The 15061-nt window shown below is 41.8% G+C and overlaps 1 protein-coding gene across 1 annotated transcript; it reads right to left on the bottom strand.

The window, feature by feature from the left end:
• Positions 1-684: 684 nt before the first annotated feature.
• On the bottom strand, positions 685-8216 carry si:ch211-125o16.4 (neuroblast differentiation-associated protein AHNAK). Its single transcript, XM_026355843.1, has 5 exons — positions 8109-8216; positions 6638-6722; positions 6406-6526; positions 6098-6273; positions 685-5627 (listed from the first exon to the last, which is right to left on the bottom strand). The coding sequence occupies exons 2-5, from the start codon at positions 6638-6640 to the stop codon at positions 1047-1049; spliced, it is 4881 nt and encodes a 1626-aa protein (XP_026211628.1). The 5' UTR covers positions 6641-6722; positions 8109-8216; the 3' UTR covers positions 685-1046.
• Positions 8217-15061: the final 6845 nt, after the last annotated feature.

The following is a 15061-nucleotide window of genomic DNA, read 5'->3' on the forward strand; positions in this document are numbered from 1 at the left end:
CAGTTAACCCAGAAGAACATTCAGCCTCGCCTGAGTTCTGCCACAATACATAATGTTGTACAAAGTCAAAAGTTGGACTGTTTGGAAGCCAGGATTCCATTTTATCTGGCATAAACCAAACAAAGAATTTCACAAGAGAACATCATACCTACTGTCAAGCATGGAGGTGGAAGTGTAATGATGTGGGGATGCTCTGCTGTTTTGAAATAACTGAGACAAAAATGAATTCCTCACCTACTAAAGAAGAACATCAGGGCATGGGTCTGTAAGTTGAAGCTTAAGAACATAACTGGAATATGTGGCAAGATAGTGATATAAAAGTGCATCAACCAATAAATAGCTTAAAAGGAATTAAATTATCTGCTTTTGGAGTGCCTGAACTAGCTGTAGCATTTAGGAATAAAATTGTGTTTCACAAAATACTAATTTATCATTTCAAACATGTGATTTGTGTTTGATTAAGTTGCCTTTGTTTTATGTTAAAAGAAAGGCAACTTATGCTACATACGAAGTAAAGTTTGCAGTTATAAATTAATTAATACGTAGCTTTAATTTCAACACTTATTCAGAGGAATTCACCATTTTCTTCTTTCAAAGAACATTTCTGATCAGGTCAGTGTTCACGTTATTGTCATATTTTTTGTTAATGTTTTCTTTCTCTCACACTGCAAAGAATCACAGGTATTTAAATGTAATGTGCTGTTTATTGAAAACAAAATTAGACGTAACATTTATTCACATTCACACAATTCAAGGTAAAGTAATGGTCTTCTCAGAAGCTCAGTGTAATCAAACAATACTGAGGCTGATATTTAATAAGAAACATTTCTAAATTAAGCGTATTAAGAAAAAAAAAGCTTATATAAATAACAGGAATGTACACATGGGTAATAAAAATGTGTTTCTTATCCCCAAAGTTGTTACACAAGAAGGATACTGTAGCTGTTATTATTTGCTCACAAACTGGCAGGTGTAAGTGAAACATTTCAACTTTATTGTATGTGTTTTGTGTGTGTATTTACAGTGTTTCTAAACAGAAGTTGAACCTAGCAGGAATTATCCTTGGTATTAAGGCCAAGCATATTGGAGAGGCTCAATGACAATTTGTCATTTTCATCTGTCAATATTTCAGGTGCTGCCGGGCCAAGAACAGGCTCGGACTTTTCTACTTTAAAGGTTCCTCCTCTCACCAAAGAGGAATTTCCTGCTTCTGAATTCACACTGACATCAAGGTTTTGAGTTTTTTCCTTTGCCAGTTTTAATCTCTCCATAATGTCAATCTTTTCTCCTGCTTTCAGTGTTGTGTTTAAGACTGGCAAGCGTATCCCTTTGCTGACCACAAAATCCTTGTTTTCTGTGTCAGGTTTTGATAAGCCTAAGGCCTCACCGATTCTTCCAATGCCATCGATGGTGTTTATGGGCAGTCTGTGGAATTTGAAAACAGGAATGTCCACCTCAGCGTTTGACAGATCGGGTTCAGAGTCGACTCCACTTCCATCTTCATCGATATTTGAAGCAGACTTTGATCCCTTAGATTTGAAGGGCCATGGCAGCTTACTTTTTGGAGAACCTTTAACTTCAGCATCTGCTTCAACTTTAACATCCTGTTCTGGCCCGTTAACGCTGGTCTTCAGCTCAGGAGCAGAGACACCGACATCGGGGGAACTAATCCCTGCTTCGACATTGGGGGCTTTGACCTTCACATCAGGTGAGACATCAATATTTGCACTTGGAGATTGCACTTGGACCTCTGGAGATTTTTTATTAGACCCCAAGTTCAGCTTTGGGAATTTAAAATGTGGCAGTTTGGACTTTTCGAGATTGGCATCTACATTTGGAGCGTTTACATTGAGTTCAGGTCTTTTGATATCACCCTCTAACTTTGGCATACTCAAGTCTACAGCTGGAGCAGAGACTGTAGGAGTGCCTATGTTGACTTTGGGTGCTTCAATTTCAGCTTTGACTGATGGCTGAACAGCATCAACCTCTACTTCAGGATTTAAGAGGCCAAGCTTTGGAAACTTGTAATTTAAATTAAAAGGTGATTTTAATTCACTCAGATGAGAATCAAACGCTAGATCTGGTGTCTGTAACTGTGCATCAGGTCCTTTGAGGTCCAATTTGGGCAAATTAACATCCACATTTGGAGTTTTCAGTGTGGCAGCAGGTGCTTCCAGTTCAGCTTTTGGCAATTTGTCAATGAGGTTTCCAGCAATTTTTGGTGAAGAGAGGCTGAGATCTGGCGTTTTCAAGTTGAGATCAGGTCCTTGGAGATCTGTTTTCGGTTGATTCACACTTGGCCCCTTTACGTCAGCTTTGGGTAAGGGAGAAAGACTGAAGTCTGGCAGACTGATGTTACCTTTAGGGTCAATATCTGTCTTAAAATCAGCATTCATATCTGGAGCACTGACATCTCCTTTAATTGTGGGGGCAGAAAAATTCAAGTTGGGTGCTTTGAGAACAGCTTCTGGCAATTGTATATCAGGAACAGAGATATCTGGAGTCTTTAGTTCTGCGTGAGGTAATTCAGCCTTCGATCCTCCAAGGTTAATTTTTGGTATTTTGACTGTGGGCTTGTTTAGTTTTCCAGAAGGTACATCAGTGTCAATGTTGGATGTTTTAAGATTGATATCCATCCCTTTCAAGTCTACTTTAGGCAAGTCTAGGTTCAAATCTGGAGCAGCAATACCAACTTCAGTTTTGGGAGCAGAAAGATTAAACTCTGGTGTTTTTACATTAACATTGGGGGCTGTTAGATCTGCTTTAGGTAGATTTCCATCTACATCAGGAAGAGATAGATCCAGATTTTGACCATTGAGGTCAGTTTTAACATCAAGGTTAGGTCCTTTAACTGTTGGCCCTGGTAAGCCAAACTTTTGAAACTTTATTTTGGGTAACTTGAACTTTCCAGCTGAGGCATCAACCTCTGGAGCTTGAAGGTCTACAGTAGGACCTGTTAGGTCAGCTTTTGGTAGATCAATGTCAAGATCTGGTGCATCAAGACCAACATTAGGTGCATCCACATTAACTTTTGGTAAGTCGAGACTGGCATCAACCTCTGGTGCTTTCAAGTCAGCATGTAATTCAGGGCCCTTGACTTTTGGATCTTTGAATTTTGGTAGCTTAAATTTAGGTAATTTCACCTTTCCATCAGGTGGGTCAAGATTGAGATCTGAACCCTTGAGGTTTACATCTGGAGTATTAATGTCTAACCTTGGGCTTTCCATGTCAGCTTTTGGTAACTTGAGATTTACATCTGGTGCATTGATTTCACCATCAATCTTTGGAGCTGAGAGTTTCAGGTCAGGGGCTGAAACATCAGCATCCAGATCAACATCTGGAGCTTTCACTTTGGGTCCAGACACTTTGAGCTTTTTGAGTGTTGGGAACTTGAATTTCCCAGAGGGAGCTTCAATGTTAGCATCTGGGGCTTTAAGATCAGCGTTCACTTTGGGCAAATTCACACGAGCATCTGGTGCATTGATTTCACCATCAATCTTTGGAGCTGAGAGTTTCAGGTCAGGCGCTGAAACATCAGCATCCAGATCAACATCTGGAGCTTTCACTTTGGTCTTTTTGAGTGTTGGGAACTTGAATTTGCCAGAGGGAGCCTCAATGTTAGCGTCTGGGGCTTTCAGATCAGCGTTCACTTTGGGCAAATTCACACTAGCATCTGGTGCATTGATTTCACCATCAATCTTTGGAGCTGAGAGTTTCAGGTCAGGCGCTGAAACATCAGCATCCAGATCAACATCTGGAGCTTTCACTTTGGTCTTTTTGAGTGTTGGGAACTTGAATTTGCCAGAGGGAGCCTCAATGTTAGCGTCTGGGGCTTTAAGATCAGCGTTCACTTTGGGCAAATTCACACGAGCATCTGGTGCATTGATTTCACCATCAATCTTTGGAGCTGAGAGTTTCAGGTCAGGCGCTGAAACATCAGCATCCAGATCAACATCTGGAGCTTTCACTTTGGTCTTTTTGAGTGTTGGGAACTTGAATTTCCCAGAGGGAGCCTCAATGTTAGCATCTGGGGCTTTAAGATCAGCGTTCACTTTGGGCAAATTCCCACGAGCATCTGGTGCATTGATTTCACCATCAATCTTTGGAGCTGAGAGTTTCAGGTCAGGCGCTGAAACATCAGCATCCAGATCAACATCTGGAGCTTTCACTTTGGTCTTTTTGAGTGTTGGGAACTTGAATTTGCCAGAAGGAGCCTCAATGTTAGCGTCTGGGGCTTTAAGATCAGCGTTCACTTTGGGCAAATTCACACGAGCATCTGGTCCATTGATTTCACCATCAATCTTTGGAGCTGAGAGTTTCAGGTCAGGCGCTGAAACATCAGCATCCAGATTAACATCTGGAGCTTTCACTTTGGTCTTTTTGAGTGTTGGGAACTTGAATTTGCCAGAAGGAGCCTCAATGTTAGCGTCTGGGGCTTTAAGATCAGCGTTCACTTTGGGTAAATTTACATGAGCATCTGGTGCATTGATTTCACCATCAATCTTTGGAACAGAAACATCAACATCTGGTGTGCACAGATCTGCATTAAGATCCATATTAGATTTGGGGCCTTGGAGTTTGGGTTTCTTCCACTTCAGATGAGGCCAGTTTATTTTGCCTGATGGAGCATCAATGTCAAGATCTGCAGTCTGAACATCTACGTCAGGCCCTTTAAGATCAGCTTTTGGGAGATTCAGCTCAGCATTTGGTGCATTAATGTCACCCTTGATCTTTGGACTTGAGAGGTTTACGTCAGGTGTGTTTAGGTCTGCTGCAACATTTAAGTCTGCTTTGGGGGATTGAAGTTTGGGCTTTTTCAGTTTCATATGAGGCCAGTTGATTTTACCAGTTTCAACATCTACAGCAGATGCTTTGACATTTGCTTTGGGTAAGTTAACATCAACATCTGGTGCTCTTAGATCTCCATCGATCTTTGGTGTGGAGAGGCTAAGATCTGGGGCAGACAAGTCAGCACTTAAGTCAGCATGTGGTCCTTTAACCTTGGGGCCTTTCCATTTTTGATGGGGCCACTTGATTTTGCCCGAGGGTGCATCAATATTAGCGTTTGGGGTTTCTAAATTTACACCAGGACAATTGAGATCCACTTCTGGCCCATTCAAGGCCAAATCTGGACTTTTAAGATTTAATTTGGGGGATGATAGGTTCACTTCCGGTGACTCTAGATTTCCATTGACAGAAGGCAGATCTCCAACATTCATTTCTGCTTTTGGTGTTTTGAGATGAGGTAGATTGAATTGTGGCATTGTAAATTTTGGGGGCTCATACATCAAGTCGCCTGCCTTGACCCCTGGTTTCTTCATGTTTAATGAGGCACTGGGAGTGTTGAGGTGGGGAGTTGAGACACTTACATCTGGTGCTTTGAGGGTAGCTAGATCTCCTTTTATATCTGGTCCACTCAGTCCCAGTGAGGGTTTTGTAAACGTGGCATCCACATCAGCTTTGGGTTTATTTAAACTGAGACTGGGTAGCTCTCCATTGAGAGTGGGACCACTTATTTCACCCCCCAAACCTGGTGCAGCATTTAGTTTTCCAGTCAAACCATCAAGCGAAATAACCGGTGCCTCAGCTGATGCATCCAGTGACAGATTCTTCTCTGGGTTGAGCGGCTATTGAAAAATATGTTAGAAACAAAGTAGTGTAACTTATACATGTTTATAGTGTGTAGTAATTATTGACACTGTTTCAGTTGCTGTTAGTATAAGTACATTTTCTGACAATTCAACTAATTGATAACATGTTGCAGAAAGCATTGTTACTACTTCTGTGGACTGTGGCCTGGTAGAAAGTAACATCATATCAGTGGAAGATGATATTGACTAGATTTCTTGTAACTAATATTCCCTGCCTTACCTGTAGATTGGTTTGATGTTATCCAACTTTATCAAAACTACTTTTGAATGAATTTACTGTCTGTACAAAAAGTGTATCAACTTTTTACTAAATCAGAAAAAAACAGTTCCATTCACCTCCAATACTGTGGTGCAGAGGCAGAATTTCAAAACCTAGACAAACAAAGTCAGAACTTTCTTTTCTAATTTAATATTACATTAGCCATGACTGGGGCTGTGATGTTTACCTCTGCTAAGCTTTTAAGTCCTAATCCCATGGAGCCAAGGCAAGCACTGGCACTCAACTCCTTCTTAGTCACAACCTTCATTTTGTCATCATATGGCTCCAGGACCTTCAGTATGCTCTGCACTTCATTTTTGGTGAGATGGTCCAGGTTTATAGTAGCTGCAACAATCTTGTCCCCTGGAATAGGTAGAAATAACTTTTTCTTTACACATATTTTTCAATGATCCGTCACCCACAAATGCTAATAGGACATTGGCCATATTAAAGCCACAGCAAGAATAATATATGAATATCAAAACTCACTCTTACCTGCTTGCAGGCCACTCTTTGCAGCAATTGTCTCATCTGTTATTCCTTTAATGATGACTCCTTTGTCTGAGTCATCCAGGACTAGACATTCTGAGAAACTTGCACTCTTGCCGTTTTTACTCTGTGTAGTTACAAAACATAGGTTTTTAAGTCAACTTTAGACTAAAACTGAATTCACATATTGGTCTCACAGACAATAGACAGCAATTTTGTTTTTGTTTGTCCTACGTACCATAATTTGTAGGTGTATTTACATCCACATATCTTTGCACTAAAACATAGGAAGCAGTGGAAACTCGCATTCACAGCAAACCTATCTGTAAAACCAGAAGAAAGCATCATTAGTATGACTGCACTATGCGCCATATGCAAAGACAAAGTTTAATAAATGATTGTTACAAAAATGTGTTAATGTCCAAAATCTAATAATCTGTAAGTAAATGTTAAGTTAAGTAAATGTTTTGATCTATTGTCCTAGTTTAAATTGGTTTGAAGTGAATGTACCATGATTAATATGACTTACAGTATATCTGTACAACTGTACTAAATTCTTACATCACTACCTGTGCTCAGAGTTCTTTAACCGCCTCTGAGCTTTGAGTTTTGAGTTTCACCTGCCTTTAAATTTCCTTTAAACCCTGGCTGGCAGAGCAAAAAACACCCACACAGTGTTTCACCTCACACTTCAGGAATTCAAAGACTCTGCCAGGTTCATTCAGAAGAATGTATGCATCTAAACCAGTCAGTTTGGATGCATTCTGAATCCCATGCAACAGACACACACACAGCCAACCACACCCCAACATCTTCGCAACACTAAAGTCACTCACTTGCAGAATAATTTGCAGAGTTGATGTTCAGCAAGTCCTCAAAAAATGAGTCAAAGATGTTTTTGTCCACTAAGATCTCAACTGTCAACTAATGCTACACAGTAAATCCAATGTTAATTGGTCACCACCTAGTAATGTTGATGCACCAGCTTTGAGCAGATGCACCTCAAAAACATTTGTCGTTGATGAACTACTCAGCCGTCATAACTGCTGTAGTATAGTTATGACTAAACTGACTTCAGCGTGCATCAAGATATAGAGATTCAAAAAGAGCTCAAACACATCAGAGATTTATGGCTATCATAGCTCCACTTGTCAGTCATGACAGGCTCTATGAGAACAGGATGCACAGTAAAGGCACAGGATAGAATAATAACCAGGGCAATGTAGTTAATCCAAAAGTACAATGCTGGTACCAGCCACACAGCAGGGTGTGAGTCAAATGACAGGTGAGTTTGGTATTTGGAAGTGGGAAAGAGGCCAGCTGTGCTGACACTTTGCCTGTGTTATCTTCTCTGTTATCCTCACTTGTTAATGCAGAAACCAAAACCATTTATTTGTCTTAAAAACCCACACAGAGCGCAGCTAAAACAAATCCATCTGAATTTAAAGAAGCCGCACAGCTCTTCACCAGTGCATCAAACTTAATTCACCAAACGTCTTCAGTGCTCGTTAGCTGAAGGTTGTTCGTTTAATAAACTATGGTCCATTGGAGAGGGACGCTACAAATCACAACGCATTTACAAAGATCTTAAAAAAAAGGTCATTTCATAAATTCAATAATCTTTTATAAAATGTAAAAATATAAAAGTAGAACACAGTAAACCTGAACCAGAGCTGAAATATGGTTTCTAAGGTACTTGACAGACTCACCATGTGTCGCTGCTGCCAGAGATCCTTCACCTGAGGGGAGCTTCAGGAGCGATGTCGCCTGTCCGTGTGTCACTGCTGCTCTGTCAGACGGGGTGGGAAGGATCTGCCTGTTAAACGACCATAAGCTTAAGGCCAGCCAGGAGAACAAGTTGAGCAGCATCAGTACCGCCTCTCCTGGTGTGTCCCTTTCCCTTAGAAGCACCCTCACACACACACACACACACACACACACACACACACACACACACACACACACACACACACACACACACACGCACAGCTCAACTTCAAACTATGCCACAGAGAGATGTGCAGGCCTCTTGGCAGCCGAAACCTGAGTAGAAAGAGACAAAGCCACTCCTTTAACAGGACTAACCAGGTTTGGAAAGGACAAGCGCATAGCAACAGCATATCACACCAAAGCACTTCACTCACACGCTTCATTTTTCTTTTAATTGATGTTGAACGCATGTTTTTTACAGTGAGTTTTGCTTTTATTCAACACGTCATGGCACCTGAATTTTGGGTGATTTTGACATTTTTGCTCAACACAGTTTACTTGTAAAACATATTAATAATAATAATAATAATAATAAATACTTTATTGATCCCCTTGGGGATATTGGTTCTTTACATGTCTGTATTGTATGTATGTCTGTACAATATCGCACATCACTAGCATCGTTTTGTTCATGATCAATATCATTTTGTAGAGCTGTGATAAACTGGATTTACATTCTGCTGTAAGGCATTTCAGTTATTTCAAAGATAACCTCTCCTTAACCAAGATGTATACCAAGCTACGTTGTGCAGCATGAGTCACCACCCAACCCATCCGATCAATTAATACAATGTAACCATGGTGTACAGGAAAGATTAGGAAGGTGTTGCCAGTGGAAGACAATAGCTGAACGATGAGCAATAGAAACTACACTAAAGAATTCCTAATTAGGAGAGGATTGAGTCTTGCTGTTTCACATGGGGGGGTCCCATGTGTCTGATAGCACAGTCAGATGATCAAGCTCCTAAAACACTGGATCCTTCATTAACTTTATTCTGACCGTGGTGTCTTTAAACAGTTATCTTTTATATATTAGTCTTGATGATGCCCATGATAACACTGGGGTTATTGATTTAGACAGGCTGTCTTGATTGACTTGATGTATTTAAAACTCTGACTCAAGCTCAAGCAATGTCGCTCACACCTCTGACAGAAATCATTTTGATGTGCATGCTGCAGCACAGTTTTCCAAACCTGTGCACAGCACGAGCAGAAGGTTCAGAGAATCCCAAGAGAAGAAGGTGAGAGTGGAGTTAGTGCAGTCAGGTTGAATCGTGAAAAACTGGTCCACCCGTCAAACAAACAACCAAAGTCATTCAGAACATTACTCAAGCACGGTCTTTCTACGCTCCCTCCCCCTGCAGACTGCAGCTATAGTGCCTTGTAAGAGGCCTATTAGCATGAGTGTGTCCTTTGACGGGCTAATGAGTGTTCGGGTCAGTATCTGTCCACCAGTCACTGCTCTTGCAGATTGTCAGGACTGTTTGTTTGTAGGAATGAAATCTGATTGCACACAAATAAAGGATTCTGCAATCTTAGCATATGTCCACCCTGTTTTCTCAACACACTTCACAGTGACATCTTTTCCATCCATGTGTTCAGAGACACACATTTGAAATGTTGGACTGTAGGAGGATTAAACCTGTGTACTTTCCAGAGATAAGCAAGGTCACGGAAAAGATCCAGATCTTTATATACCACATAAAATATATTTAGCTTAGTTCTCCAGTAGGCGCTAACACTTGCACAATAGTCATCTCTAAGTGCAGATGAGGTACAATTACTCAGCTACTGTACTTCAGTGTGTTTTCTGACTAATTGTACTTTACAAGAGCATTTTAATCACATGCATCTATTTCATTTTACTCCTTTTTTACCTTTTTTCAATTACACCGACATATTCTTCATCCCTAGAAAGGTGAGAGGCGAATTGTTAGTTCATGTACAACAGAGCTCACACATAGTTCAGTGATGACTGACAGTTAAGAGTTGCCATTAGATTGAGCTGAGATTATTCATTCATCATTTGCCATCTATGCATGAAACAGACAGTCCGGACATGTAGGAATTCTGGTGCAGGTTGTCTTAGAGTCAGAAAAAAAGAAGAGAAAGTATTTAGACACTGTATAAAGAACAGTAGGGTAAAAATAAATGAAGAACTGAAATAATAAACGTAATGGTGAATTTCAAGTATTGGCCTCGACATGGCACAGAGTCATATTGTACATGCTCTTTCACATAGTGAGGTAATGTAATGTAATGTGTTATTGCACATTATTCACATTTTGTGCTGCGTCTGCTGTAGCATGGTGTTCAGTGTGTGATGATGCTGTCTGCTCTGCTCTGCTCTGTCTGAGACAGGGTTTGTGTCTGAGCATTGTGAGCTGGGTGGAGTGAGTCCCTCATTATGTTCTCTGCTCTTTTACAACAGCGCTGAGTGTAAACTGTGTCCATAGCAGGAAGTTCAGTCCCAATGATCCTTTTAGTTTAACAGTTATTGTGATTTTTTCTGACTCTTTGAAGAGCCCTTCTCTCCACCTGCGTGGTGTTACCATACCAGACAGTGATGTCTGCAGTGAGGATACTCTCCATCAGTCCTCTGTAAGCCTCTGTAAGGGTGTGAGGGCAATGATTCAGCCCAGCTCTCCTGAGTACCCTAATGAAGTATACTCACTGCTGGGATCTCTTCACTCTGGCAGCTGTCTTCAGTGAACAGATCAGGTCATCAGCATATTTAAGGATGATGGTGTTGTCCTGGGTGGAGATACAGTCTAAGGTATACAGGGTGAAGAGTTTGGGGCTGAGGCAGCAGCCCTGCAGACAACCTCCACCCTCCCATTCTCACCACCTGTGGTCTTTCAGACAGGAAGTCCAGAATCCAGTTACACCTAGGGGTTGGGACACAGACAGTTTCTCCATCAGCCTGCCCGGGCAAATGGTGTTTAGAACTGCAGTCCAGGAAGAGCATCCTCACATACGTTCTGCTGCTGTCCAGGTGTGGAGCCAGAGCCCCCGCATCATTCACTGATCTGTTGGGGTGGTAGGCAAACTGGTGAGCATCTACAGCGTCCCGGACCATATGGTTAATGTGTGTGAGGACTCATTTCTTCAAGTACTTCATGGCAACTGGTGTGAGTGCCACTAAATTTAGGGTGGATGTGTCCGATGTTTTAGAGACGGGTATATTAGTGGATTTCTTGAAAATGTGAGGGACTACTGCTCGGGTTAAAGACAGGTTGAAGATGTCTGCATGTCCCCTCTGTCGTGGAAGCACCATCTGCTCATGTAGGATTCACTTGTTTCAGGTCCTCAGGGCTGAGAAGCTGTGTCTCTCAAGTCACAAGGGAATTTTGAGGGGGTATCCATGCTCAGCCTGTCGAATCCTGGCACAGAAGGTATTAAGGCTGTCTGGAAGGTAGGAGAAATATTGAGAAACTCATTAGCTGACACACTGAGGTGACTCAAAAGGCCAAAGTACCCCTCATCTGTCAAACATGACACTGGTTGTGGTATAACTTGGCCATACGAGTCAATCACTTACTTTTACTAAGTAAAGAATCTAAATGTCCACTGGCACAGATACTTGAATTAGATGTGAGCTGCAACATGGCTCCAGCTGCAGAGAGGTGTGGACACAGGGACTCCAGTGACTATGGATACTGGTGATCTTGTGGACCACTCCAGTTCTGAACTGAGACTGGTTTGAGGTCTGGAGGCAACATGTAAACAACTGGTAGAAAGTAAAAGGGAAGTCCCACCTGTGCTGTTTGTCATGTCTCAGGGTCTGGTGCTGTTTGTCATGTAGCTCTATCAGATTTAAAGAAGCAGTAGTAAAGTGCTGACATGGCTTTCAGTAATATTAGGGCCTGATTCAACCACATGCATTCTGTTTAATTTCTCACTTCATTTGACTTTAAGTTAATCACAAAGGTCTGTCAAGATTAAAGTGGTGTTTCAAATGAGGGCACACATAGAGGTGAGGAATAAAGAAGCAGCACCTTCATAAGAGTTCCCAGTGATTACTGTCCTGGTGTTTCTCTAGCTCATTCCCAGCAGGGAGATCTGCCCACATAAAGCAGCGCAACAGACGCTGAGAGTGCAACTTGTAATTTGAAGTGTGTAATTATAGAGGAAAGTATGATGGAAGCTGCTGAAGGAGCAGCAGCTGTCAATCGCTGTAAGCATATATCCACAGTCCAGTTCCAGCCAGGGGACCTTGGTGGCACGTCAGCTCCCTGTTTTTCACTACACTGTCTGATCTCAAATAAAAACACAAGAAAAGACAAAAGACTGGAAAGATGGGACGTTTTAGAAGATATAGTAAGAAGTGTCCAGGTGTTCACACGGCAGGTGAGGGGTAGATGCTGATGTTGTTGGTACATGTCTGTTAGCCAAGGGCTGCGTTTTCTGGGATCAGAGAGAAAGGGAAAAAAAAAGGCAAGTCAAGAATGTTCTCCAGGATGTACGAATACAAGTCAACGATTCATGCCTCATCCACTGCCTCTGCTTCAGGTCCAAACTTGTGCCTTTTAATGAATACCTGAGGAACAGTGTTGAGTGGGCTGGGCTTTGGAAAACAAAGATGCACACACACACACACACACACACACACACACACACACACAGCTCCTCACACTGTTTGAGCAGTACAAATGTTACGTCACTCACTGTAACTAGCACGCTGCAGGTTTTGTAGCAGAGAAATTTGTCGTCCAGCCAGTGGAGAGAATTCCCCTCATAGTTGGCCTTCTCCTGAGTTCAAAGCAGAAGTCTTCGTTTATCAGCGCTGTGCTGCAGCCCGCATGAGGGACGGGAGTGGGGCATGCGCGTCCCCATTGTGTGTAGACTACACACTCACCCATCAACACAAACACTATCCCACACTGTAGACGGTGTAGACATTGTCAGCACCACTGTCCGCTCAGTGGTGCCCATGGTGAGGAAATGAGATCTCGACAGTGCTACATTGTGCTCTAATATAGCATTGAAACCAACACCACCACAGGCTTGTTCATTCAAGCCCTGAAGTATGTAAGAGTAACTGTGCTTGGTTCACTTCTGCCACGATGTCTCTCATCATCGTACCGAACATTGTTTAGCTGCACTACAACGCAACAGAGATAAAACATGAAACCAGAATCGTTGTTTTATATCTATAAGATAACCTCCATCAAAATGTGGTTCAAATTTCAATGTACTCATTGAAAATCAAGCTGGAACAGATTCCCACTAGAAGAGAAAGCTGATTGATCTAATAGATGAAACTGATACTTCCTGTCTATCCTGTCCTGTATGTTGCAGTTACTCAGATTAATGGAGTATATATATATATATATATATGATCTGAACACAACCTGAGCCTGATTTACTTCTACGTTGCTGCTTATGTATTTTCCCCGGGGGGTGCCATCAGGACTTTATTTTTAAAGCTAAACGGAGCATTAAACCGGGGTTTAGACAGACCTGGGTTTTTACCATAGCCTTCCATTACCACCCTGTGGGCCTCACTGCTTTGCATGATAGTGATCAAACTGTAGGCGTGCAGAGCAACAGGTGTAAAAGCTTCCATCACTCTGACCTGCTTTAATATGATGTCAATCAATATGTTACAAATGTTAATTAGTGATCTGGGTTCTCCAGCACCACTTTGTAGTAGATCATTCGTTTGACTCAGTTCTAATTTTGTTCTAGATCTGAAGCCGTTTGTCATGTTTCCCTAAACAATGACTGTAAGATTCAAATGTCTTCACCTTCTGACATGGCATGCACACAGTATATCCAGCCTGGTGTCCTGTTTGGCCACTAAGTGTTACAATATCCAATAATGCACTTATTATAGGATCAAATTGGACTTATATGGTAAGAAAGACAGGTGCTGATACAGTCTCTGTTCGTGTCATGTGTTCATGTGAGAATGCTGTGGAGCTGCATTCTTGGCGCTGCCTTCTACTGAGTAGAAACTCAAGAATGTCACACAATCTCCACGGTAAACACAATTAGTCTGTCTAGTTTTAGACGAAGAAGAAAACATTTGCTCAGAGGAATTACGTTCAATAATCTTAAACAAGTGTTGCACAGTTACATCCAGGAAAGTCAAGTGAACACAGGTACAATCAGTCTACGTGTATGAGATCTGCTGCAGTCTGTCTGAAATAAAACATTGGCTGTAGTTAAGTTTGTCGGTAACAGTAAAACTGAACTGGACACTTCTGATTTCTGATTAGATCAAAGTGCAGCATGTTCACAACTGAGCTTCAGACCTGCCGCTCACCTGTGAGCTAAAACGCTGTGTTCTAACGTGCAGCAGCACTCCTCTCTTAATTGCAGGTGGAGCTGCAGGTACTATCTTACAAAAAAAAGTTGTCGTTGTTGTTTTGAGATTTTTTTTTTTTATTCTATTATCCAGGAGCCTGGAATTGTTGGAGTTCAGGTCTTGATTTCCATATTCCTGCATTGTTGCTGCAAGTTGACATCAAGGACCCACAAACACCAGCCCAACACATAAAGATCATCTGTTCAGACACATGACCGCTAGTATGCAATTACAAATACACTGTTGTCTCTGCACCTGCCCCTGAAGATGATCGTGTTGTACACAATGTCCTACTTAGGACACCCGTGTGAGTGAGGCTACTAGACCTTGTGCAATAATCAATGAGGCTGGTAGAAAGAGGACGAAAGCATGCCTGGTATCTGGATGAGCTCAGGTATTCAGCCCAACTGCAACATTGTCAGAATGACTAATGAAATAAAATTCCTTTCATACACATCCATCTTCTTTGACAACACTGGAGTTAAAGGTATCAGTGAGGCTAGAGCCAATCCCAGCTGGGCAAGAGCTGGGGCCCACTCTGGACCAGTCACCAGTCTAACAGCACTGATGTACCTAGAC

This window comes from Anabas testudineus, chromosome 15 (assembly GCF_900324465.2).
Source record: "Anabas testudineus chromosome 15, fAnaTes1.2, whole genome shotgun sequence".
In the NCBI taxonomy this organism is placed as follows: domain Eukaryota; kingdom Metazoa; phylum Chordata; class Actinopteri; order Anabantiformes; family Anabantidae; genus Anabas; species Anabas testudineus.

Coding starts and splice junctions, on each gene's coding strand:
- si:ch211-125o16.4 (XM_026355843.1), bottom strand. Junction 6,274..6,405: donor AAAGAGTGGCCTGCAAGCAG/GTAAGAGTGAGT, acceptor TACCTATTCCAG/GGGACAAGATTGTTGCAGCT. Junction 5,628..6,097: donor GACTTAAAAGCTTAGCAGAG/GTAAACATCACA, acceptor ATTTTTCAATAG/CCGCTCAACCCAGAGAAGAA.